The sequence below is a fragment of the Macaca fascicularis genome, chromosome 2 (genome assembly GCF_037993035.2).
Source record: "Macaca fascicularis isolate 582-1 chromosome 2, T2T-MFA8v1.1".
NCBI classification, from domain to species: domain Eukaryota; kingdom Metazoa; phylum Chordata; class Mammalia; order Primates; family Cercopithecidae; genus Macaca; species Macaca fascicularis.
Window position 1 is genome coordinate 4,063,960 of NC_088376.1, and position 27,322 is coordinate 4,091,281.

The 27,322-nt window shown below is 47.1% G+C and overlaps 1 protein-coding gene across 3 annotated transcripts in view; it reads right to left on the reverse strand.

Moving 5' to 3' along the window:
- The window catches only part of LOC102136152 (uncharacterized), a 92,855-nt gene that overhangs the window by 11,625 nt on the left and 53,908 nt on the right, over nucleotides 1–27,322 (reverse strand). For 2 of the 3 annotated variants that reach the window (XR_012430566.1, XM_065539703.2), the window contains one exon: nucleotides 2,616–2,698. Coding sequence is in view for 2 of the 3 variants with exons in the window: in XM_065539703.2 (XP_065395775.1) it covers nucleotides 2,616–2,698 (83 nt within the window). In the remaining variant the exon portion in view is untranslated. Of the gene's footprint in view, nucleotides 1–2,615; nucleotides 2,699–16,149; nucleotides 16,496–27,322 lie in introns of those variants that run through there. The other variant, XM_065539702.2, reaches the window with a different exon arrangement.

The window sequence follows — 27,322 nt, forward strand, 5'->3', positions numbered from 1 at the left end:
TGTGATTATAGGCGTGAGCTACCACACCTGGCCTTAACAGCCTTATTTTAACCTAAGCACCTCTAAACTGCATCTCTAAATACAGTCACTCGAGTACAAGGTGTTATTAAGCTTCAACAACTGAGTTTTGGAGTACACGATTCAGCTCACAGCACGGCCTGGATCATCTTTCACCTAATCTCTCTGCCTTCAGCCTTTCCTTCCTTGAAACCAGCCTCCACAGAGCAATCGATGGGCCTACAGCACATTTGTGATCATGTGCCTGCATCCTCTGCTGAAAGGCTTTCCACCTTCTACAGGGGACATTGTGATGGTCAATTTTTTTTTTTTTGAGATGGAGTTTCACTCTTGTTGCCCAGGCTGGAGTGCAATGGCACAATCTCGGCTCACTGCAACCTCTGCCTCCCAGGTTCAAGCGATTCTCCTGACTCAGCCTCCTGAGTAGCTGGGATTACAGGCATGCACTACCACACCTGGCTAATTTTGTATTTTTAGTAGAGATGGGGTTTCTCCGTGTTGGTCAGACTGGTCTCGAACTCCCGACCTCAGGTGATCTGCCTGCCTCAGCCTCCCAAAGTGCTGGGATTACAGGCATGAGTCCCTGTGCCTGGCGTGATAGTCAATTTTATGTGTCAACTTGGCTAGGCTACAGTCCCATTATTCAATCAAACACAAATCTAGGCATTGTGTGCAGGTGTTTTATAGATGTGATCAAAGTCCATAATTGGTTGACTTTAAGGGAGATTATCCTAGATAATCTGAATGGGCTTGGTTCAATCAGACCTTGAAAGGCCTTCAGAGCAGAGCTGAGGATTCTCTGAAGAAACTTCATCTGTGGGCAGTGCGGCATTTGGTAATACCGAAGCAAGTTTTATCTTGCTTTTTCTGGTCTGCCCTACAGACATCAGATTTGCCTGCCCAGTCCCCACAATCACACAGGCCAATTCCTTGCAATAAATCCCTTAACATTTATCTCCTAGTTGTCTTTGTCTTGGTTATAGTCTGGCTAATATAGGCTTTGGTTCTGAAAGTGGTTCTAGAAGAACAGAATCTTAAAAATGAGTATTTATTTATTTATTTATATTTTAAGACAGGGCAAAACCCCATCTCTACTAAAAATACAAAGATTAGCCGGGTGTGGTGGCACACGCCTGTAATCTCAGCTACTCGGGAGACTGAGGCAGAAGAGTGGCTTGAACCTGGGAGGCAGAGCCTGCAGTGAGCTGAGATCACACTGCACTCCATACACTGCACTCCAGCCTGGGTGACAGAGCGAGACTCTGTCTCAAAAAAAAAAAAAGGTAGGGAAAGAAAAGGATGAGTTCAGGGCTTCAAATTCCTAGCTCATGTTTTGCATAAATGATCTGAAAGCTTCTCTCTCTGCCCTGAGAAAAACTCTTATCTCCTGTGGTTACAGGACTGAGATTTCTGAAAACAAAATCCAGGGTCTCATCCTCCAAGTAGCTAAATTCCAATATAAATTCAATTCTCAATCTTGCAGGATCTTTTGTTCAAGCAAGGGCATCGATTGGGAAGGAATGGGATACTGATAATTGGAATTGGAATGTATGGGCAGATCCTGATGAAGCTGGGATCATCAAACGCCTAAATTCTGCCAAGTCTTCTTTGCCAAAAGTAGCCTTTCCTGTCTGAGCAGATTGGCCACACTCTGCTGGAATAAACCTCATAGGCCTCTTCTAAGTTGCCTTGCAAGGTTCTGCTGATTCTCCTCAGGACCTACCCCTGCCACTCCTCTTGGCTTCTCAACCTATAACGAGACTCAAGTCCCAGCAGGTCCCAAAGGGTAAGGTATAAAGTATGATCCATGAGGAGATATATTATATTCCAAAACTCCTGCACGATTTTTCCAATTTCTATAAATAGAAATCTGGGGGAATGTGTGTAGATGGATCTTGAAACTCTAGGATTGCCCGGTGTGATGATGCCTTCAGTCCCAGAAGGTTGAGGCAGGAGGATTTCTCAAGCCTAGTTCACTTGAGGCCAGGAGTTCAAGACCAGCCTGGGAGACATAGTGAGCTCACCAGCTATATAAAAAAACAAAACAAAACAAAAACCGAGCAGCTTTTCTAGTGACTCAGTTAGTGGACCCAAGTGAAAATATGTTGCCTCCATAATCCAAAGAGATAAACTAGGTGTCGTGTCTCGTTTTTGGTTGCAGGAGGGGCCAGATCGACAATTTTTTTTTTTTTTTTTTTTGAGACGGAGTCTTGCTCTGTTGTCCAGGCTGGAGTGCAGTGGTGCGATCTCGGCTCACGGCAAGCTCCGCCTCCTGGGTTCAAGTGATTCTCCTGCCTCAGCCTCCTGATTAGCTGCGACTCAGGCACCCACCACCACACCTGGCTAATTTTTTTGCATTTTTAGTAGAGACAGGGTTTCACTATGTTAGCCAGGATGGTCTCAATCTTCTGACCTCGTGATCTGCCCACCTTGGCCTCCCAAAGTGCTGGGATTACAGGGGTGAGCCACTGTACCCAGCCTAGATGCAACGATTTATCTTTCAACTTAAAAGGGATATCTTGACACCATTGGATCCCCTATTTCTCATTGGGGAGTTTCCTGTGATCAGTTGGCTGAGAAAGAGAAAATGGTCTTACATGATATAGATGTAGGGCACTAGGATTTCATCTGTGAATAGCCACTGTACTCCATCTTCGGCATCATAGTGAGGCCACCATCTCTAAAAAGCAAAAACCAAAAACTAGAATCAAGGGGGAAGGAATGGAATATAAAGTTGAATCAGACAAAACTTATCAATATGGACCCACTAAAGAGAGATTCCAGATTCAATTTCTTCAACTGAGGGGTTAGAAGAGCCTTTAACAGTTTAGTTGGTTGGCTGAAACATGAACCCAAGGGTGGCCTACGCCAAATAAAGTTAATGCCGGAACTGCTTCGATATACTGTAGAGGAAGATATCCAAAGACTTAGGGAGATTGGAATGTTAGAATAGATTTATCAAGTAAGACTTGCTGACCAACTCTGGGAGGGTCAACTGCACATCATGTTCACCATGACAATGAGAATAAAACATTGTGAAGGAATCCTCAGCATCCTTGAAGAGTTCTGTAGACACTCTTGTCTGTGTGTGTGTGTGTGTGTGTGTGTGTGTGTGTGTGTGTGTATAAAAGCTGGGTTATATATATATTATATATTATATTTTGTATATATATATAAGCTGGGACTACAGGCGTGTGCCACTACGGCCGGCTAATTTTTTGTATTTTTTGTAGAGATGGGGTTTCACCATGTTAGCCAGGATGGTCTCAATCTCCTTACTCTATATATATAGAGAGAAAGACAGTAGAATCACCAAACTGGGGTCCCTAAAGCAATGGGGATGATGAGATCCTGGAGTGGCAGGAACCAAGTGGCAGCACTTAATCACCAGAGAAAAGGTGAGCCTGGTTACCATAATGGACTGGTGAGCCAAAGCAAGAATCAGAATAGACTGACTCACAGAGACCTGTGGCATTAACCAGTTGATCGTGGTCTCTGTCTTAGTACATTTTCTGTTGCTTACAATAGGACACCTGAAACTGGGTACTTTATAAAGAACTGAAATTTATTTCTAACTATTCTGGAGGCTGGGAAGTCCAGGGACATGACCTGACGTCTGCTGAGGGCTTCCTTTCTGGTAGGAATTCTCCACAGAGTCCTGAGGTGGTACAGAAAATCACAGGGCAAGAGGGCTGAGCACACTAACATGCTAGCTTAGGTCTCTCTTCCCCTTCTTATAAAGCCACCAGTTCCACTCCTAATATAACCCATGACTCTGTTAACCTAAGAATCCATTAATCCATGAATGAATTAATCCATTCATGAGCTCTCATGACCTCATCTTCTCTTAAAGGGCCCCCCCTCTCAATACTGCCATATTGGGGATTAAGTTTCAACATGAGTTTTGGAGGGGACATTCAAACCAGAGCAGTCCCTTTGGGGAAAACCATGAGAAGGAACAGCAGTGTAAAAGTTCAGTAGTGTAGCAGGGTCCTAACTGAAGGGGACCTGGACTCTACTTCATTCAAGGGATTCTGGGTCTACAAACAGGCCCAAGTCTGGGAATTGATGGAGAGGCCACGACTCTGTTTTGGTGATTTGAGATACACTCTGTTCACTTGACCTAGACCTCTTCTACAGATCAAGTAGGAATAGAGTAGACTGCCCACCTATTTCCTTTGTAGGGATACCATGACCAACTAGCCAACACCCTAGGCGTGGGCTGGGAGACGAAAGCTGAGAAGGTAATGTAGCAGGAAGAGGAGCCGTAGACATTTGATCATTTCCTTATGCAACTTATGTCTGCAGGGCCTGCTCAAGTCTGATCTTACACATGCCATTTCTATTTGGTAATGGAGTACGGTTGTACATGCTCAGATTTATGGATTGGTGGGTCAGACAACACCCAGTTCATGAGGGGCAGTTCGGGTCACATGGTAAATTGGTGGCTCATAGTTAGGTGTTCAATCCTCTATTAAGGCTCGGTAGGAAGCCAAAAGCTGTTTCTCTAGGAGAATGGTTATCTGCAGAGGACGGCAGGACTTTGTTTCAAAATCCTAAGAATCTGTACTATGATTCATATATAAGGGCTTACCAAAGGCTCCAACCAGCATCCCTATCTGCCACTTCAAGCACCATGAGATCTGCTAGATCACAGGGCTCAGGGGACAGAGTAGATTGCAAGGCAGTGTGGACCTGTTGTAATCTGCTTTTCCGGGCTGTACTCAAAACTAGCAGCTTGTACTGGGTGCAGTGGCTCATGATTGTGATCCCAACATTTTGGGAAGCTGAGGTAGGAGGATCACTTAAGGCCAGGAGTTCAAGACCAGCCTGGGCAATATAGTGAGATCTCCAGCTCTACAGAAAACAAAACAACAACAATAAAAACCCTAGCAGCTTTTCTAGTGACTCAGTTAGTGGACCCAAGTGAGAAATATGTTGCCTCCAAAATGCAAATAGATAAACTAGTTGTTGCGTCTCTTTTTTGGCTGCAGGAGGGGCCAGATGCAACAAGTTACCCTTCAACTTAGAAGGGATATCTTGACATCACTGGATCCCCTATGCCTCATTGGGAAGTTTCCTATGGTCAGTTGGCTGAGAAAGAGAAAATGATTCTACATGATATACAGGCCATCACCTGAAAGTGGAGAGCTGCAGAGTTACAGCTCATTTCTGGGATATTCCCAGATGGCAGAGCTTCAAGCGGAGCACCTTGGTCATACATTTTGCCTGGAAAAAGAAATGGCTGGAGGCAAGTATCTATATTGATTTATGGGCTATCTTAGTTCAGGTTGCTGTAACAGAAATACCACAGGACAGCAGGCCTGAACAACAAATATTTATTTTTATTTCTGTTTTTTTGAGACAGAGTTTTGATCTTCTTGTGCAGGCTGGAGTACAGTGGTACGATCTCGGCTCACCGCAACCTCCGTCTCCCGGGTTCAAGTGATTCTCCTGCCTCAGCCTCCTGAGTAGCTGGGATTACAGGTGCACACCATCCTGCCCAGCTAATTTTTGTCTTTCTATTAGAGATGGGGTTTCACCGTGTTGGCCAGGCTGGTCTCAAACTGCTGACCTCAGGTGATCTGCCCGGCTCGGCCTCCTGAAGTGCTGGGATTACAGGCGTGAGCCACCGCACACAGCTGAACAACAATTTACTTCTCACAGTTCTGGAGGCTGGAAAGTCCAAGATCCAGGTGCTGGCAGTTTTGGCACCTGGTAAATGCAGTCTCCTGGTTTGCACATGGCCATCTTTTTGTGGCTTCTCACATGGTGGGAGAGCAGAGAGGAAGCAGGGTCTCTGTGTCTCTTTTCCTAAGGAGATCCTTTCCATGCAGGCTCCGCCCTCACTGCTTCCTAATACCATCACGTCGGGGGTTAGAATCTCAACATATAAATGTTGGGGAGATACAAACATTTAATCCATAACATGGGCTATCACCAGTGGTTTGGCTGGATGGCCAGAGACTTGAGGGAACATAATTGGAAAGTTGGTGACAAGGAGGTTTGAAGAAAGAGTAAGCAGATAGACCTCTCTGAATAGGCAAAAAAAAAAGTGAAGATATTTATGTTCCACGTGAGTGTTCGCCAAATGGTAACCTCAGCAGAGAGAGAATTTAATAATAGGTGGATGAGATGGCCCACTTTATGGATACCAGTCAGCCTCTTTCCCCAGCCAGTTCCCTCATTGCCCACTGGGCTCATGAATCAAGTGGATATGGTGGCACGGGTGGAGGCTATGTGTGGGCTCAGCAGCATGCACTTCCACTCACCAAGGCTGACCTGGCTGCAGCCAGTGCTGAGTGCCCAGCCTGCTGGCAGTGGAGACCAACACAGAGACCCTCATAGGACCCCAGGGTTATCAGACAGCTACCTGGTGGCAACTTGATTACACTGAAGCATTTCCATCATGGAAGGGCCAGCTATTCTTACCAGAATAGCTACTTACTCTGGATACAGGTTTGCCTTTCCTGTACACAATGCTTCTGCTAAAACGACCATCCATGGATTTATAGCACACCTTATCCACCATCACGACATTTCACACAATACTTCTGATCACAGAACTCAATTCACAGCAACTGAAGTGTGGCAATGAGCCCCAGCTTATGGAACTCAGTCTTACCATGTTCCCCAGATCCTCAAGCAACTGGTTTGATAGAGTGGTAGAATGTGTTTGTTTCTTTTTAAATTACAGACAGGGTTTCACTATGTTGTCCAGGCTGGTCTCAAATTCCCGGGCTCAAAAGAGGAATGACAGCTGGGAGCCACTGTACCTGGCCAGAATGGGCTTTTGAAGACTCAATTACAGTACCAACTAGGTGGCAATACGTCGTGGGGCACTGTCCTCTAGGAGGCTGGATAGGCTCCAAATGAGTGTCTAATACATGCTATTGTTTCCTCCATAGCCAGAATTCACGAGTCCAGGATTCAAGGGGTGGAAATGGGAGTGACCCCACTCACCATTGCCCGTAATGATCCACTAGCAAATGTCTGTCTGCTTTCCTTGTGACCTTAGGTTCTGCTGGTCTAGTCTTAGATTTAAAGGGAGGAATGCTTCCACCAGGAAACACAGCAATGATTCCGCTGAATTGGAATTAAGACTGAACCTCAACCACTGAGGCTCCTCGTGCCTCTGTATAAACAGGCAAAAAGGGGGTTTACTTTCCTAAGCAAAGAATACGGACATTTCTAAAAAGTTTGTTTAGAAGGGCACATTTTCTAGCAGTCCTTCTTATAAGAAACAGAAAGAAGAAATAAGCATATATGTGGGATGAGTCCCTCCCAAAGTTCCAAGATAAGTATTTGAGGAATGTGGTGGTCTTTTTATGTGTTAACTGGGTTAGGCTGCTTTCCCCAATTATTATTCAAACACGAATCTAGATGTTGCTGTGAAGGTACCGTATTTTACAGATGTGACTAAAGCCCATAATCATTGACTTTAGGTAAGAACAGTTATCCTAAATCATCAGGTAATTCAAATAGGTGAAGGGCTTTTTGTTTTTGTTTTTCTTTTCAGATAGAGTTTCACTCTGTCACCCAGGCTGGAGTACAGTGGCATAATCACAGCTCACTGCAGCCTCCACCGCTCAGGCCCAGGTGATCCCCTCCCTCGGGTTCCCCAGTGACTGGGACTAGTGGTGTGTGCCACGCCAGGCTTATTTTATTTTATTTTTTTTTTTGAGATAGAGTCTCGCTCTGTCACCCAGGCTGGAGTGCAGTGGCATCTCGGCTCACCGCAAGCTCCGCCTCCCGGGTTCACGCCATTCTCCTGCCTCAGCCTCCCAAGTAGCTGGGACTACAAGGGCCACCACCGCGCCCAGCTAACTTTTTGCATTTTTTTAGTAGAGACAGGGTTTCGCCTTGTTAGCCAGGATGGTCTCTATCTCCTGACCTCGTGATCCCAAAGTGCTGGGATTACAGGCATGAGCCACTGGGTGAAAGATCTTAAGAGCAGGGCTGAGGTTTCCCTGAGGAAAAAGAAATTCCACCTGAGAGCTTGCCTGTCCTTCCTGATGGCCTGCCCTGGGGCTTTCAGACTTTCCTAGCCATCCCCCACCATTGCATAAACGAATTCCTTGCACGGAATCCCTTCATATGTCAGCATACATATCCTACTTGCTCTGTTTCTGTAGTTGAACCATGGCTGGTACAAAAATAAAAACCTTTCTCTTTAAAGCCTCTCCCATTTCATACCTTCCCATCCACAGTAGGAACCCAAGAATTAGGCAGGAACATGTGGGCATAATTTCCCCAAGTTAATGGAAAAGCACATTGTGATGAAGACCTAGGGTTGAGAAGGCAGAGGGACCTCTGTTCTACAAAGTGAAAGATTAAAGTTGTGTTGACAAAAGGAACGTGAAGTACGTATGCAGCCCCTTTGAAAGTTAACTAATCCTTGAGGTGCAAGATGGGTCTAATTTTTTTCCTAACGTATTTGGGGGAGAGCAAACTGCACTCTGAAATGGGAGTCCCTTTTATCCTGAATGTCCTTTTTGTCCACTCTTGGGTCTCAGAGCTACCTCTTCTCTGTACCCAGTGGCAGAAAGTGAGGACAGCGGAGAGAGATGCTGGAGGCTGCACAATTTGTAGGGACAAGAGAGAACTAGGGCCAGGAGATTTCTGATAAGAGTGTTGGTGACAGAAAAATGGGGTTGGGAGATGCAGGGACCCCACTAGGGCTACAGAAGAAAGGGGGAATATGAGAAGGGAGAAAGGCCAGCGTTAGAAAAGGAAGGGACAGCCACACGGCTGTAGGGCAGCTCAGTGAGGTCCAGACTTTTGCTCAGGGCAAAAGGACAAAGTCTCAGACAAGGGACACAACGCCTCACCTTCCACACTTCCGACTCTGTAGGGTTCACGGTCATCATTGGAGCTTGGCGTACATACCTGCTTACTCTTGTTCAGGTGCTGAAGTCTAAAATAGGAAAGGACTTTTCAAAAGATGGCACTCAAGGCGAAGAAGGAAGCCCCTGCCCCTCCTCAAACCAAAACCAAAGCCAAAGTGAAGGCTTTGAGGGCCAAGAAGGCAGTGCTGAAAGGTGTCCACAGGACAAAGCCTCCCATGCACCTGCCCATTCTCCAGAGACCACGTCATCCACCTCTGGTGGCCCAAGACACTGCGACTCCAGAGGTAGCCCAAATATTCTTGGAAGAGTGCCCCCAGAAGAAACAAGCTTGACCACTATGCCAGCCTCAAGTTTCCACTGACCCTGAGGTGATTGCGGGGCTAAGGTCTCTGGAGAATGGGCAGGTGCGTGGGAGGCTTTGTGATTCTCCTCCAGGAATAAAGAGTATAAAGGGGCCACTGGTGGCCAGGCACGGTGGCTCATGCCTGTAATCCCAGCACTTTGGGAGGCTGAGGAGAGGGGAATCACTTGAGGTCATGAGTTCAAGACCAGCCTGGCCAACATGGTGAAACTCTGTCTTTACTAAAAATACAAAACTAGCCGGGCGTGGTGGCGGGCGCCTGTAGTCCCAGCTATGCAGGAGGCTGAGGCAGGAGAATTGCTTGAATCTGGGAGGCAGAGGTTGCAGTGAGCCGAGATCGTGCCATAGCACCCCAGCCTGGCAACAGAGCAAGACTCTGTCTCCAAAAAAAAAAAAAAAAAAGGTGGGGGGCATTGATGCTGCTGGAGAAGCAGCCACGAAGACAGAAGGCAACACACTTGTGTACACTGTGGATTGTTAAAGCCAACAAGAACCAGATGGAACAGGCTGTGAAGGAGCCAAGGTCAACACTGAGTCGACCTGATGGAGAGAAGAAGGGAAGGAGCTCCATGACACCAATGTGGCCGAGGCCAACACTGAATCGACCTGATGGAGAGAAGAAGGGAAGGAGCTCCATGACACCAATGTGGCCGAGGCCAACACTGAGTCGACCTGATGGAGAGAAGAAGACATGTGTCCACTGGCTCCTAATGACCATGCTTTGGAAGTTGACAACAAAATTGGGATCATCTAATCTGAGTCTGGCTGGCTAATTCTAAAGATATATTTGTATCTTTTCACCAGAAAAAAATACAAATAAAATAAAATAGAAAAGGGAAAACCCCCTTCTCCAAGATCAGGGGATTAGAAACGCCTTCTCTGAGGTTGCCAAGGGTGCAGGGAAGGGGACAAAAGAAAAGCGTCCTTTGCAAAGTGATCCAGAGAGCAGACAGTAAATGGAAGTTAAGAGGTTACAGATTTCAGCTCTGCCAAGAAACACCTTTGTGTTTTTTTTGTTTTTGTTTTTGTTTTTTTGAGATGGAGTCTCTCTCTTGTCACCCAGGCTGGAGGGCAGTGGCGCAATCTTGGCTCACTGCAAGCTCCACCTCGCGGATTCAAGTGATTCTCCTGCCTCAGCCTCCCGAGTAGCTGGGACTACAGGCTCCCGCCACCATGCCCGGCTAATTTTTTGTATTTTTAGTAGAGATGGGGTTTCACCATTTTAGCCAGGATGGTCCCAATCTCCTGACCTCGTGATCCGCCTGCCACAGCCTCCCAAAGTGTTGGGATTACAGGAGTGAGCCACTGCATCTGGCCAAGAAACACCTTTTGGTTTTTTTTTGGTTTTTTTTTGTTGTTTTTTTTTTTTTGAGACGGAGTCTCACGCTGTTGCCCAGGCTGGAGTGCAGTGGCGCGATCTCGGCTCACTGCAAGCTCCGCCTCCTGGGTTCACGCCATTCTCCTGCCTCAGCCTCCTGAGTAGCTAGGACTACAGGCGCCCGCCACCGCGCCCGGCTAATTTTTTGTATTTTTAGTAGAGACGGGGTTTCACTGTGGTCTCGATCTCCTGACCTTGTGATCCGCCCGCCTCGGCCTCCCAAAGTGCTGGGATTACAGGCTTGAGCCACCGCGCCCGGCCAAGAAACACCTTTTAAATGCTCATTACAAATAAACAGAAATGGGCTACCTTGGGAGGGAGGGAGTTTCTTGTCCCCGTAGGTGTTAGTTGACACAGGGTGACCACCTAGCAAGGGTGGCTTGGGAAGGATTCAAGCATTGGCCTCTAAGGCCCTAGTCAACAATATACTTTTCTATTTATTGAAGGACTTAGATATGGAGATAACTTTAAGAATACTTGGCACTAGGACTATAAAATATGCTATTATAAGCTCAGAATTAAAACTCATCATAGGCAGGCAGAGCTGGACAGGATTTTTTTTTTTTTTTTTAGAACGAGGTCTTGCTATATTGCCCAGGCAGGTCTTGAACTCCTGGGCTCAAGCTATCCTCCCGCCTCTGCCTCCCTAAGAGCTGTGATTACAGGTGTGAGCCACCGTGCCCGGCCAGGACAGGATCTTCAAAATAATCTTGTCTAATGTCCCTCTTACCCTCCCCTCCAATTTCATATAAGTGAGAAAATACCCAGAAAGAAATGACTAACTCCAGATGACACAGCTGAAAAGTGGCCTAGAACCTGGAATTGGTGACCATGTTCCATCCATTTCTTAACATCTTCTTTTCGAGTGTCTTTATCGAAGCTGCCCAGCAATATCTGGAAACTCACCAGGAAAAAAATAATGGAAACAATTAAACCTTGACAAATGACAGCTTCTTCAGATATGGTTTAAACACAAAGAACTATAAGGAACTCAACTGCTCAAACTCCTTGATAACATCAAGGAAAAGGAGTCATTTCACATAAATCTCAGAGATGATGTCATCGAAACATACAAGTAGCTAGTGGAAGTTACAGCTCATCCTGAAGGAAATGATTCTTATAAATAGTTTTGATCTGGAGATACCATTTGGCGTCTTAGAATCATAGACTCTTGAAATGGGAAGGCCTGCCGCAGAGGCTATCGGATCCGGGGTGTGCTGGCCGCGCAGTGTCAGCAGGGTCAATGCCACTCACCACTCGGCTTCTATCAGACTTTGATAAGATAAACATGCTTACTGTGAAACTTCAAACAGTACAGAGAAGTATAAAAAAGACTTACCAGAAATCTCCCTGCCCAGAGTTAACCACTGCAAGCATTTTGATGACTGTCATTCCGTTTTCTCTAGGCACATGTTTACAGTCACACATCCATATTTTGGCAAAATTGGGACCAGAGTACAAATGCAGTTTGTCATATTCTTCTTTACACTAAACTATTTATTTATTTATTTATTTATTTTTGAGACAGAGTTTTGCTCTTGTTGCTCAGGCTGGAGTGCAATGGCACAATCTTGGCTCACTGCAACCTCCGCCTCCTGGGTTCAAGTGATTCTCCTGCCTCAGCCTCCTGAGCAGCTGGGATTACAGGTGTGTGCCACCACACCCAGCTAATTTTTGTACTTTTAGTAGAGATGGGGTTTCACCATGTTGGCCAGGCTGGTCTCGAACTCCTGACCTCAAGTGATCCACCTGCTTGGCCTCCCAAAGTGCTGGGATTACAAGCATGAGCCACTGCACCTGGCCCTACACTAAATCATTTATATAGCTTCACAATTTCATTTTAATGGCTGCATAGCAGACCACTGTATGAAGAGAACTTCATATAGTCAACCACACTCTGATTGATTGATCGATTCGGTGTCCTCAGTTTTTTACTAACTTGGAGGGTTAGTTCCTGCTTTAGGGAAAGAGCTCATCTTGGCCACCCTTGGGAATGTGAATTGACTTTGGAAACTAAAAGCACTTTGCTTCCTCCAAAGTAGTAAGTGTTTGGGGGTGATTGTGGGGCTAAGGTCTCTGGAGGATGGGCAGGTGGCCGGGAGGCTTTGTGGTTCTCCTCTAGGATAAAAAGAGTATAAAGGGGCCATTGGTGCTGCTGGAGAAGCTGCCATACTCCAGGGGAAGGCCTTAAGGATATGTCAGCACCTGGAGCCCATCCTGACCCCGGCTGACTTCCAGGTCGGCTTGCAAACCTGCCCTGGCTAACCTACCTCTGGAAAGAGCCAGAACTGAGGACTGGACCAGCTCCTGGTCCAAGGTCCAGCTTACCCAGGCCAGCTGCTGCTCTGCAAGCAGAACTCCACTTGTGCTTCCAGCAAGAGGCGTGGCTGCCTCATACTCACTAATGAAGGCCAAAGCTTTACCCACTTCTGGGCTTTGGCAGGTTACCAAGCAGCCAACTGCTCCTCCATCATCAACGCTTCCTCTTCACGTATAGTGAGAGACAACACCATCAATGAAGTCCTCCTGGGCTGTGTAACTTGGAGACTGAGGGGCTCTGGCACCCAAACTCTGGGGATACCCTGGGATACCAAAGTACCACCACCAATACCTCCAGCTGAGGTACTGGGGTATTGAGGGGAGGTGACAATGCCACAGTGAATACCTTTTTGACGTACGTCTTTACATATGGATCCAATTATCTCCTTCATATGAACTCCTCTAAGTGGCACTGCTGCGTCTGTGGGAAAATGCGGAACAAATCTTGCAGCAATGCTGGCTGGTGCCTGGGAAGGGACAGCTGGACCGCTGCTGAGAACCTTCACGAGGCAGCAACTTGTGACAGACGTAGCCACTGTTCAGAGCCTGGCCTTGTAGGTTCAGCACCCCACAGTCAATGGGACTTCCAAAGCTGACCCACTCAGAGGAGACTGGAGGGGACAAAGCGGAATGCCCAGGAGGAGTTTGTAATGAAATGTATCAATGCTGGGGAAGCAGGAGTTTGAGTCACCCTGACCAGCCTGCTCTCTTTTGTTATGGAAATCAGCACGGGAAGCCAAAATCACAATCAGAAGGCTAATGGTAAGCCTAGAATCCAGGAAGGGGAGTTAGTTTGGTGACCTGAATGATGGCTGGATGCATCGTCCATCCCGCCACTAGGGTAATATACACCCTTCAGGCGACAGTGGCGGCAAAGTAAAGTCAGGTGAGTTGTAAGTCAGAAACTGCTCTGTGGCTAAAGTGAACCCCTAGCCATTCTCCTGCAGAGTCCTTCTTCTATCTGGCAATACTCTGTGTGCTTGGGGACTCACAGCTTTTCTTGCAGATAGAGAGGGTAAAAAATCACACCATAGGCTGGGCGCGGTGGCTCACACCTGTAATCCCAGCACTTTGGGAAGCTGAGGTCGGTGGATCATGAGGTCAAGAGATCGAGACCATCCTGGCCAACATGGTGAAACCCCATCTCTGCTAAAAATAAAATAAAATAAAATAAAATAAAATAAAATAAAATAAAAGCCACGTGTGGTGGCAGGCGCCTGTAGTCCCAGCTACTCGGGAGGCTGAGGCAGGAGAACCACTTGAACCTGGGAGGCGGAGGTTGCAGTGAGCCAAGTTTGCGCCACTGCACTCCAGCCTGGGTGACAGAGCGAGACTCTGTCTCAAAAAGAAAAAAAAAAAAAAAATCACACCATAGGGCCCTATTTTTTTAAAAAAGCCCATCCATATCTCACTTTTTTTTTTTTTTTTTTTTTTTTTTGAGACAGAGTCTCACTCTGTCACCCAGGCTGGAGTGCAGTGGCACAATCTCAGCTCACTGCAAGCTCCGCCTCCCAGGTTCAAACTATTCTCCTGCCTCAGCCTCCTGAGCAGCTGGGATTACAGGCACCTGCCACCATGCCCGGCTAAATTTTTGTATTTTTAGTAGAGATGGGGTTTCACCGTGTTAGCCAGGATGGTCTCCGTCTCCTGACCTGGTGATCCGCCTACCTCGGCCTCCCAAAGTGCTGGGATTATAGGCGCAAGCCACTGCACCCGGCCCATATCTACTTTTCTTATTCATTTATTCATTTATTCACTCAACTAATGATGGTTGAGTTCTGTGCAGGTCCTGGGGAGACAGAAGTGAATAAAGTAGATACATTTCCTGCTGTCGTGGAGTTCATATTCTGGTGGGAAAGAAAGACAGTAGACATGTAATTAAATGAATACACAATGATTGTGTATTTGATTACACCATTAATTAAATAGGACAATTTCGAACTGTAAAAATCTATATGCGGCTGGGCGCGGTGGCTCACCCCTGTAATCCTAGCACTTTGAGAGGCTGACATGGGTGGATCATGAGGTCAGGAGTTCAAGACCAGCCTGGCCAACATGGTGAAACCCCGTCTCTACTAAAAATACAAAAATTAGCTGGGCGTGGTGGTGGTGTACTCCTGTAACCCCAGCTACTTGGGAGGCCGAGGCAGGAGAATCACCTGAACCTGGGGGTGGAGGTTGCAGTGAGCCGAGATCATGCCACTGCACTCCAGCCTGAGCAACAGAGTGAGACTCTGTCTCAAAAACAAACAAACAAAAAAAGTCAGGAGCAAGTCAAGAGGAACATGGATAAAATCCTAGGTTAGTGTCACCGAAAATCTAACTGGGGTACCGTAGGTCTCAGCTGCATGATTTCCCTCCTGTGTCTCACCATGAACTGAGATTTGCTGGAAATGCCCAGGAGGGTGGGAAAGAACATAAATTTCATTGTCTTCTCAGCCAAAAAGAAAAAAAAAAATCCTCTATGGCCTGATGCAATTAAAAAAAAAAAAAAAATCCATGTGGTGTACTGCCCCAGGATCTCAGAGATTAGATGTAGAGACCCAGGTCATGTCCCAGAAGGGAAGAGTAAGGGAGGAAGAACTCTTTTCAGGGATTGATAGGGTGAATGACTGGAAGTTTCTACAATGGAAAAAAAAAAAAAAAAAGGCTGGGTTATCATTCCTGTCATTGCTATTATTGTTGTTGTTATCAAAAACATGTAAATAGTCCTCTTCAATTACTGTCCCTCTTAAACAATAAAGGTGACAACAGAGATTTCCTCGGGCATTTGCAAACCCAAAGAGAATATTGTTATTCACTAGCAGCTTTGCTTCAAGGGATCCAGCAGTGACTGTGGGATCCAGAAGATTCCAGGGGAAGGTCTAGGTGTGTTGTTTGAGTGACTGAAGAGGGTCAGAGGGCCCTTTAGAGAAACGGTTCTGGCAGAGTGGGGAAGGCACTTTCGGGGGAGAAGGGGCCGTCTGAGCAGTTCCGGTGGCACACAGTGAGGAGAGATGGTGAGGGAAGAGAGCAGAGGCCAGAGGAGAGGCGCGGTGGCATCAGACACCTATGACAGGGCAGGATGGGAGGAGGGGTGAGAAAGAGGGGGCTGCGAGACGTCTCTGAAAAGAAGACCTGAGTGATGGGTGGGAAGTGGGGTCACCTGGACAGTGACACAACATCTGTGTTAACCAGGGCTGTTGGCAGCAGCCGCAGCCCGCCCTCCCCACTCCCAATCTCGGTTTTGGACACAACAAAAACTTATTTATTTCTCTTTCATTTCCAGGTAGGATGTGGGGGGAGCTGGCGGGGGCGGCACTCCAATGAAGCTGTCTTCCAAACTGGGCATCCTGGCTGTGCCCATGTGTGTCTTCACCATCTTGGAATCCTTTGCTTCCGGCCGGATGGACAGAAGAGCAAGCAAAACTTTTCCTTCACCATCACGAACCGGAAGTGAGCTGTAACTTCTGTTTGCTTCTGTCGGTAAAAATTCATCACACGGCCATGGCTTGGGAGCACAGTAGAGGCCCTGCAGCCCAGGCCTTGTGTGGCCATTCAGACACTGGCCCATCAGCAGGGAGCTGGTCACTGTAGGAGTCGGGAGGTGTTAGTCTCTGTGAGCAGAAGGGAGTTCCCTTGGGTGCCTTCTCACTCCAAATCACACCATGCTGTTCTGTCTGGAGAGTCCCTGGCTAGGCTTCGGGTTTGGAGGACACCAGGGACAACTGAGGCTCTGGTAGTCCCCCCTTGTAGATGGCAAAACCCTGTACTGCAGGCGCCTTGTTGTTTATGGGGGTCAGTGTGCCCTTTCATACTCCTTCCAGCACGAAGATTTGAGGGTGAATGCTCGGGGCTCTGGATTCTTACCCTCTCTCCCACAACTTACCCTCCGACCCCACGGGAGTCTCTTCTTCCTGGGCCTTGGCTTCCCCGGCTACAAAGGGAATGGGCTGGCCTGCATGACCTTTAATGTTTTTCCAGGCGCGAGAGTCTATGTCCCCTTACGGACAAGCTCGAACCACCTCATTTCTGCATCTCCTGAGCTCTTGGAAAGGAGCGAGGCCTGGAAGACCTTCTGGGGTTCCTGCTGTGAGCTTCGGCCCTACCTGATCCTACCTAAAATTGCATCAACAAAATCAGAGACTTCTTCAGCTCGTCAGCTGCTGGCAGCCATTCAAAAAGTGCATGATCACACGTATGTTTATTGCAGCACTATTCACAATAGCAAAGACTTGGAATCAACCCAAATGTCCATCAGTGACAGACTGGATTAAGAAAATGTGGCACATACACACCATGGAATACTATGCAGCCATAAAAAAGGATGAGTTCGTGTCCTTTGTAGGGACATGGATGCAGCTGGAAACCATCATTCTCAGCAAACTAGCGCAAGGACAGAAAACCAAAAACCGCATGTTCTCACTCATAGGTGGGAATTGAACAATGAGATCACTTGGACACAGGAAGGGGAACATCACACACCCGGGCCTGTTGTGGGGAGGGGGGAGGAGGGAGGGATGGCATTAGGAGATATAACTAATGTAAATGATGAGTTAACGGGTACAGCACACCAACATGGCACATGTATACATATGTAAGAAACCTGCACGTTGTGCACATGTACTCTAGAACTTAAAGTATAATAGTAATAATAATAAAAAGTGCATGATCTGAATGGGCAGAGGGAGAGACCCAATGGCCTGTGCCAGGGCTCAGATTTCAAGACAGCACAGTGTTCCTGCCTCTGTGAGATCCATGTGTGAGCAAGGCCTGAACATCCACAGATGTGAGATCGAGTTACATCAGTCAGGGCACCAGCAGGCAACAGATGCACACCCCAAAGTGTTTGGGGAAGGGGAAAAAAAGCTTGAAGTAGGGACTGTTCACAAATGTGTAGCCGGAGGTAAGGAACCAACAAAGAATGGTGAGGTACCCAGGGCTGGGGACCAGGCCTGAAGGGGCAAAGGAGGAAATGGTGTGAGCAGACTCAGGGGAGACCGACCTTCCCACAGAAGCCAGAGCCATAGAAGAATGTAACGGCAGGAAAGCAGGGTTGAGCCAGCGCGGACGGGGGTGGGATGGAGCAGGGAATAAATGTGTCAACCTCCAGTCTCTTGCCAGCGCCTCCCATTGGCCAAACCCAACAGGAAGCCAGGGGAACAGGCGCCCTGGTGATGCAGTTACAGAAAACACAGAGGGCAGGAGAGGCAGTGGACAGGGGAGGCACATGGAGAATAACCAGCTCAGGAGTCTGGTTTCTCCCATGACAGGGGGAGTCTGAACGGCCTGGACCCAGTGTATACTGGCAGTGAAATTCCCAGCTAGGTTGATGATAACAGCAGTGATAACAAAGAAGGTGACCCTATCTTAGATTTATATAACTGTTTTGTCCTCCAACAATATCTTGTTACCTAGAGCATCTTTCAGGACATCTGAAGGAGCCTGGTGGAATTCTCTGAATCTTGCCTCTGAGATTTCTTTCAGATACAAATTTAGACCCTGCTCTGACTTTTTCCCGAGTGGTAACACTAGCTGCTCTGTCAGTCCCCAGAGAGTTGAAGAGTGGGATAAATTTAGACCACAGAGTTATTGTGCCTCAGCCAATATTTTAAATACTTGATTTTTAACATGACCCTGACCTCCATGCCCTGCGTAACCATGCATTCCCGGTCGTGTATTTGACCAGCCTCTAGGTCTCTCACCCCCACACCCATGTGTACCTCCCCGCCTCCGCCAGCTATGAATAGTTGGTGTGGACAAAGAGACCGGGTGTTGGGCTGCAATCAGCTCCCACTCCATCAGATACCACCACTGTCAAAACAAAGTCAGCTATGTGGAAACCCTCGCCATGCCTCCTGCCTCCTTTTGGAATGCACTGTTCTGACTGCAAGTACAAAGCAGCAATTTAGAAGCATGAGATGGTGCAGAAAACAAGGCACAAAACCAAGAAAACGAATATGATGTGGCATGGCATGAAATGCAGGACTGTCGACAGAGAAAGAACGGAGCCAGGAGAGGAGGATGCTTCAAGATTAACACACATGAGAGACGAGGCCAAGAAACCAGGCCTTGGGTATTTTTTCATTTCTCTTCATCCTTGACTTCACTATAGTTATTACTGTTGATAGATCATTTTACTCTAGCACTTTTCAAATGTTTTCGTGCATTAGCTATGCATTTTAGTACTTAAACAATATATAGATTTTTTTTTTTTTTCTTTTTGAGATGGAGTCTGGCTGTGTCGCCCAGGCTGGAGTGCAATGGTGCGATCTCTGCTCACTGCAACCTCCACCTCCCGGGTTCAAGCAATTCTCCCGCTTCAGCCTCCCCAGTAGCTGGGACTACAGGCGCCCACCATCATGCCCAGCTAATTTTTGTATTTTTGTAGAGACGGAGTTTCACCATATTGGTCAGGCTGGTCTCGAACTCCTGACCTCAGGTGATCCGTCCACCTTGGCCTCCCCAGGTTCTGTGATTACAGGTGTGAGCCACAGCACCTGGCCAAGATTTTTTTCACTCTGTTATATAGTGTGCTCTTTTCTTTTTTTTGAGATGGAGTTTTGCTCTTGTCACCCAGGCTGGGTGACAATGACGCAATCTCTGCTCACCGCAACCTCCGCCTCCCAGGTTCAAGAGATTCTCCTGCTTCCGTCTCCCAAGTAGCTGGTATTATAGGCACCCTCCAATATGCCCGTCTAATTTTTTTTTTTTTTCGCATTTTCAGTAGAGACGGGGTTTCACCATGTTGGTCAGGCTGGTGTCAAACTCCTGACCTCCAGTGATCCGCCCGCCTCAGCTTCCCAGAGTGCTGGGATTACTGGCATGAGCCACTGCACCCGGCCTTAGTGTTCTGTTTCCAAACTTTGGGTCACAACCCATTAATAGGACATGAAATTAATTTAATTGAGTGTGGTCAGCATTTTTAAAAAAATGAAATAGACGGACTATAAGCATCAGAGTATATTATGGAGAGAAAACTAAGTGTTGTATGATACACCTAAACGTGCACGCTGGGTGTCTACTTTAGCAGAGCTGGCTGGGTGTCAAGGCACTCGGGCACTTGTTCCAGCACCATTGTTAATCTTCCAAGTGGCCCCATCTGGACAGTTGTCCTCTCTGGTCTCGGCATCTTTGTCTATAAAGTGACACGTTTGTACTGAATGAACCCTAAGGGATTTGTTTGTTCGTTTGTTTTTGAGACAGAGTCTTGCTCTGTGGCCCAGGCTGGAGTGAAGTGGTACGATCTTGGCTCACTGCAACCTCTGCCTCCCAGCTTCAAGAGATTCTCCTGCCTCAGCCTCTCGAGTAACTGGGACCACAGGCACACGTCTGTGCCTACCTAATTTTTGTTTTTAGTAGAGATGGGGTTTCATCATATTGGTCAGGCTGGTCTTGAACTCCTGACCTCAGGTGATCTGCCCGCCTCGGCCTCCCAAAGTGCTGGGATTACAGGTGTGAGCCACCGCGCCTGGGCCCCTAAGGGCTTTTTAATCCCCCATTTAACACATATTCATTGAGCGTCTACTAGATACCAAGCACTGGGGATTTAGCAGCAGGCAAAATGAAGGTCTTGCCCTCCCTGACTTTATGTTCCAGCAGAGGGATGGCAGGCAATAAACCAACTAGTGAGTAGGTAATATGCTGAGCTGTGCTAAATGCAATGGAGAAAAATATGGTGAAATAAGGGGGAAGAGTGCAATGGAGGAGGGAAAGCCATTTTAGGTAGTTTGAGGTGGCATTTCCACAGAGGCATGAAGAAAGCGAAGGGATAAAGCTACACAAATATCTGTGGGAAGAGTGAGCTCGCTGGAGGCTGAAGAGTGTTCACCTTGTTCAAGGATCAGGAAAGGGCCAGAGTGGCCGCAGCAGAGTGGGCAAGGGACAGTGGGTGGGAGAGCAGCTCAGAGGGAGGGGGCCAGGGCCAGGGAAAAAGAACCTGTGGAGGTTTTCAGTGGCTGAGAGAATCCATCTGACTGTATGGAGGCCAGCTAGGAGGCCGCTAGAATACTCCAGAGGTGAGATAATGATGTCTTGCTCTAGGGTGGTAAAGAGAAAGGAGATGAGAGGGATTCTGAATATATTTTGATGGTAGGGCAAGTGGGGTTTGCTGATGACACCTATGAAGTGAAGGACCAAGAGGAATAGAGGATGGCTTCAAAGTGTGAAGCCTAAGCAGCTGGAAGGAGTTTCAGTTTAAAGCCTAAGCAGCTGGAAGGAGTTTCCGTTTATGGAGGTAACGAAGACTGTGGGGGGAGAGGCACTGGGGTGTGTGTGTGTGAAGTGTGAGGTCGGAGACGATGATTTTTTATTCTTATTTTCTTGAGATGGAGTCTCGCTCTCTTGCCCAGGCTGGAGCACAGTGGTGTGATCTCAGCTCACTGCAACCTCCGCCTCCTGGGTTCAAGCGATTCTCCTGCCTCAGCCTCCCGAGTAGCTGGGATTACAGGCACCTGCCACCACGCCCACCTAATTTTTGTATTTTTAGAGACGGGGTTTCACCATGTTGGCCAGGCTGGTCTGGAAGTGCTAGCCTCAAGTGATCCTCCCACCCCAGCCTCCAAAAGCGCTGGGATTCCAGGCGTGAGCCATTGTGTCCAGCTGGGGATGCTTATGGAACATCCACACGGCCGTGTTGATGGTCCTTGGAAATCTGAATCTGAAGAGGCATTTAGGAGTAAAAGGATACAGAAGGCCACTGCACTGGACCAGATAACAGAGGGAATGGTAGAGATGAGCAGAGGCTCCGGGACTGATGTCTAGGCCCCTCCACCATACAGAAGCCTGGAAAATGAGAAGGAACCAGCAAACATTATTTGACTCTGTGACTCTTTTCAGAATAAGTTGCTAAACAGAGGAAAATCAGAAAAATATGGTTTTAAACAAAAAAAGAAAATAAATAAAAGAAAAAAATGGGGCCGGGCACAGTGGCTCACGCCTGTAATCCCAACACTTTGGGAGGCAGAGGCGGGCGGATCAGGAGGTCAGGAGATTGAGACCATCCTGGTCAACATGGTGAAACCCCGTCTCTACTAAAACCACAAAAAATTAGCTGAGTGTGGTGGTGGGTGCCTGTAATCCCAGGTACTCTGGAGGCTGAGGCAGGAGAATCACTTGAATCTGGGAGGCGGAGATTGCAGTGAGCCGAGATCACGCCACTGCACTCTGCCCTGGTGACAAAGCGAGGTTCCATCTCAAAATAAATAAATAAATAAATAAAAATAAGAATACATTAAAAAAAGAAAAAAAGAGAAAAGTATGGTGTTTAGTTTGAAATAATTAGCATAGCTTACCTACCAATTGTTGCTAAGTGTATCATTCTTGAAAACAACTGTAATAGCATCTTGTACTAAGCTTGGTAGAAAACTGCTGGTGAATTAAATGGAAATGTTTATTGATTGTCTTAGGGTTTCTTTCAGTTTCTTGGTGTTGTTAAAAAAAAATGGGGGAAATGAGAGCTTTATTCGCTTTCAGCAACTTACTCAGTCTGGAGGAAACTGACCCCCAGGCCTTCCCCAGCAGCCCCCATATTCTGCAGGGAGCCTTCAGACTGGATTTCCCAACTCTGCTCCAGCCAAGCTAACCTTCCTTTCAGAGTATAACTGCAGTGCCAAGTCCTGGGCTCCCTGAGGAACTTCTCCTTCCTTTCTGTGAAGGCCAAGAAAGATGAGCCTTATTTTGATGGTTTTCTAGTGCTTCTCAGCCTTTAAGACTAACTCTCCAACAAGGAGCACACAAAGTTCCAGGTTTAAGAGAATTGAATGCAAGCTTTGGCTTATTAAAACTTGTCCTTTTGAAAAGGACCACAAACTACAATGTTTGGCAAAATGTGTAGTGTTGCAGGGTGTGTCTTTCTGTTAGTGCTGGATTGCGACGGCAGTTTATGCCAACCATTTGGATGCAGCGACAGTCTTCTTGGGAGGCGGTGGTGGCCACGGTGAGATTAGAGGAGAGAGCAGCAGACTGCTATATTAGGAGCAGCCACAAAAGGAACTAGCAATTTTTTTTTTTTTTTTTTTTTTTGAGACAGAATCTCTCGCTCTGTCGCCCGGGCTGGAGTTCAGTGGTGCCATCTCAGCTCACTGCAACCTCCGCCTCCCAGGTTCAAGCAATTCTCCTGCCTCAGTCTCCCGAATAGCTGGGACTGCAGGCATGTGCCACCACACCCAGCTAATTTTTGTATTTTTAGTAGAGATGGGGTTTCACCATGTTGGCCATGCTGGTCTCGATCTCTTGACCTCGTGATCCGCTCTCCTTGGCCTCCCAAAGTGCTGGGATTATAGGCATGAGCCACTGCGCCCGGCCAGAAACAGCAATTTTTATACCCCAGGAAAACTTCCTAAACTGCCCCAGCCCCAATTCTCCTCTGTCCATCATCAGGCCTGCTTCATCTCCCTAGCAACAGATTCGCTGATTCGATTGTAACTTCTCTGGGCACAAAAGCCAGGACCCTGTGCATTTCAGTAACTGTACGTTGGGCCTTCAACCTCCCTGTCTTCACTACCCTTGCGTTTTTTGTTTTGTTTTTTTTTTGAGATGGAGTCTCGCTCTGCCGTCCAGGCTGGAGTGCAGTGGCCAGATCTCAGCTCACTGCAAGCTCCGCCTCCTGGGTTCACGCCATTCTTCTGCCTCAGCCTCCCGAGTAGCTGAGACTACAGGCGCCCACCACCTCGCCCGGCTAGTTTTTTGTATTTTTCAGTAGAGACGTGGTCTCCCCGTGTTAGCCAGGATGGTCTCGATCTCCTGACCTCGTGATCCACCCGTCTCGGCCTCCCAAAGTGCTGGGATTACAGGCTTGAGCCACCGCGTCCGGCCTACCCTTGCCTTTTAAAGCACCAAACTCTGAAATGATTAGAACTAGACCGCGAGACAGGTTGAATAGATTTGGAAACACCATTCAATGTGGGTTTAGATACTGCCTGAATCAAAAGTGAAGACTTGGCCGGACACAGTGGCTCACGCCTGTAATCCCAGCACTTTGGGAGGCCGAGGCCAGTGGATCACCTGAGGTCAGGAGTTCGAGACCAGCCTGGCCAACATAGTGAAACCCTGTCACTACTAAAAATACAAAAATTAGCCGGGTGTGGTGGTGGGTGCCTGTAATCCCAGCTACTCGGGAGGCTGAGGCAGGAGAATCGCTTGAACCTGGGAGGCGGAGGTTGCAGTGAGGTGAGATCACACCACTGCATTCCAGCCTGGGTGACAGAATAAGACTCTGTATAAAAAAAAAAAAAAAAAAAAAAGACATGTTGAACATTCTTATGGTGTCTTGCTATGTTGCCCAGGCTGGCCTAGAACTCCTGGGCTCAGGCAATCCTCCTGTCTCAGCCTCCCAAAATGCTAGGATTACAGGCGTGAGCAACTGTGCCTGGCCTGCACATTCTTCAGGCCTCTGAGAGTAAGCTCATCTTCCCCAGCTCTGCTCTCCTAATCACCAGTGGAAAGGAGGGGTGGGGAAGAGAGCAACACTGGCACCAAGCTACAGCCTAACAGACAGTCTGTTTTTGTTGCTGGCTGGACTGCCCTGCTTCGACTATGTATTATTTTTAAAAGTCCTTCTCTAGTTTCCTGTTGCTTATGGTACAGGGACTAGCCTTGTTGGCCTCTCATTCAAAGCTTCACGCCATTTACTCTTTCCACAGTAGTAAACCATATCCTCTTAAACATCCCCTGCACGTAAACACAGCAGCGCACACACACACACACACACACACACACACAGACATTCTTTTCACTGTGACCACAAGGTCTTTACCCCCAGAGTCTTCCCACATCTCTAGGCCTTTCTCCAAGTCTTTCCCTGGTCCCTTAGCTCTCAAATCCACCTTCTCAAACCCTAATTTATGCTGTTCTCTGGGCTGTCAGAACCCTTTATAATATGGCTTGGCACAGTCTACACGGCACTCAAGAGAGCTGTGTAAGCTCCTGCTTCCCTCCTCGCTCGCCAGTGCCCATGCACACAGGAGACTGAGTTCTCTGAGTGCAAAATAACACCATGACAGTCACATGGCAGGGGCTCGGGGACCTTCAGAGAATCAAATTAAACAAGACTTTGCTGTTTCAAAATGATACCAGACTAGCAGCTCCCACTGTAGCTTCTCTACATGTCCTGTACGAGGACTCTAAAAGAGACGAAAATTCAAAAACAACGAACTGGCATGCAACCTAGGACTTAGATCAAATGCTTTCCAGCTGTGGTTCCGAGAAGGTGGGTGACCTGACACTTGACCAAGGCAGCCACCTGAGCACAGCTTCAGAAAGGTGCTCCCAGCAATTCATTCTCTTGCTAGAAATTTATTCGAAGAAATAACCAAGTATGCTGATAAAGATTTAACCATGGCCGGGCTCGGTGGCTCATGCCTGTAATCCCAGCATTTTGAGAGGCCGAGGCAGGCCGGATCACTTGAGGTCAGGAGTTCAAGACCAGCCTGATCAACATGGTGAAACCCCGTCTTTACGGAAACTACAAAAATTAGCTGGGCACGGTGGCAGGTGCCTGTAATCCCAGCTGCTCAGGGGGCTGAGGTATGAGAATCGCTTGAACCTGGGAGGCGGAGGTTACAGTGAGCTGAGATTGTACCACTGCACTCTGGCCTGGGAGTGAGACTCTGTCTTAAAAAAAAATTACATATATATATATATATAAAGGCAAAAAACAGAGAGGTAACAGAGATGTAGATAAGAGCCTAAGTTAATCAGAGAATTTAGATTGGATTTCATCTACCAGGTACTTGCTGAGTGTTCCTGGAGAAAGTTCCTTAACTTTTCCCTTCTGTAAAATGTGCTTTAAAACAGTGGCTAAGGGCCAGGCATGGTGGCTCATGCCTGTGATCCTAGCACTTTGGGAGGCCAAGGCCAGAGGATAGCTTGAGCCCAGGAGTTTGAGACCAGCTTGGGCAACATAGCAAGACCCTGTCTATATTAAAACACACACACACACACACACACACACACACACACACACACCCCGTGGCTAAGGCAATACAATGGAGAAAAAAATAGTCTTCAACAAATAGTGCTACAACAACTGGAAATTTACATGTCCCCCCAAAACGAACCTAGACACAGACCTCACGCCCTTCACAAAATTAACTTAAAATGGATCACAGACCTAAATGTAAAACACTAAACTATAACACTCCTGGAAGATAACTTAGGAGAAAATCTAGGTGACCCCGGGCATGGCAATGATTTTTTAGATATACTCAAGGCATGGTCCTGGGAAAAAAAAAATTTGATAAGCTGGACTTCACTGAAATTTAAAGCTTCTACTCTGTGAAAGAGAAGGTCAAGAGAATAAAAAGACAAGCAACAGAAAATATTTGCAAGAGTCACATCCAATAAAGGACTGCTATCCACTATAAATAAAGAACTCCTAAAACTCAACAATGAGAAAAGAAACCACCCAATTTAAAAATGGGCAAAAACTCATAAACAGACACCTCACCAAAGATGATATACAGATGGCAAATAAGCATACAAAAAGATGTTCAACATGATATGCATTAGGAATTATAAATAAAAATAACAATGTCATACTACTACACATCTATTAGAAAGGCCAAAATTCAAAACACTGGCAACACCAAATGCTGGCAAGAATGTGGAACACAGGAACTCTCATTCATTGCTAGTGGGAATGCAAAATGGAACAGCCACTTTGGAAGATGGTTTGGCAGTTTCTTTTTTTCTTTTTTTTGAGATGGAGTTTTGCTCTTGTCATCCAGACTGGAGTGCAATGGTGTGATCTCGGCTCACTGCAACCTCCACCTCCTGGGTTTAAGCAGTTCTCCTGTTTCAGCCTCCTGAGTAGCTGGGATTACAGACACCCACCACTATACCTGGCTACTTTTTTGTATTTTTAGTAGAGACAGGGTTTCACCATGTTGGCCAGGCTGGTCTCGAACTCCTGACCTCAAGTGATTGGCCCGCCTCGGCCTTATAAAGTGCTGGGATTACAGGCGTGAGCCACCGCACCAGCCATGGCAAGTTTCTTACAAAACTAAATGTACTCTTACCATATGTATTAGTCAGCTCATGCCCCCATAACAAAATATTGTTTCTGGCTTAAACAACAAAAATTCATTAATTTGTTTTGTTTGTTTTTGTATTTTTTTGTTTATTTGACAGAAAATTCAAGAAATTATTTTTTTCACAGTTCTAAAGGCTAGAAGTTTAGGATCAAGAATCTGGGCAGTATGGTTTCTGCAGGCTGTCCTCCTGGCTTCAGATGGCCACCTTCCAGCTGTGCCCTCACATGGCCTCTCCTGGGGCCTGGGTATGGGGAGGGAGAGAGAAAGAGGGAGAGGGAGTGGGAGGGAGAGAGAGAGAGAAAGAAAGCACTCTCCGGTGTGTCATAAGAACACTAATCCTACCAGATCAGGGTCCCACTATCATAACCTCATTTAACCTTGATTC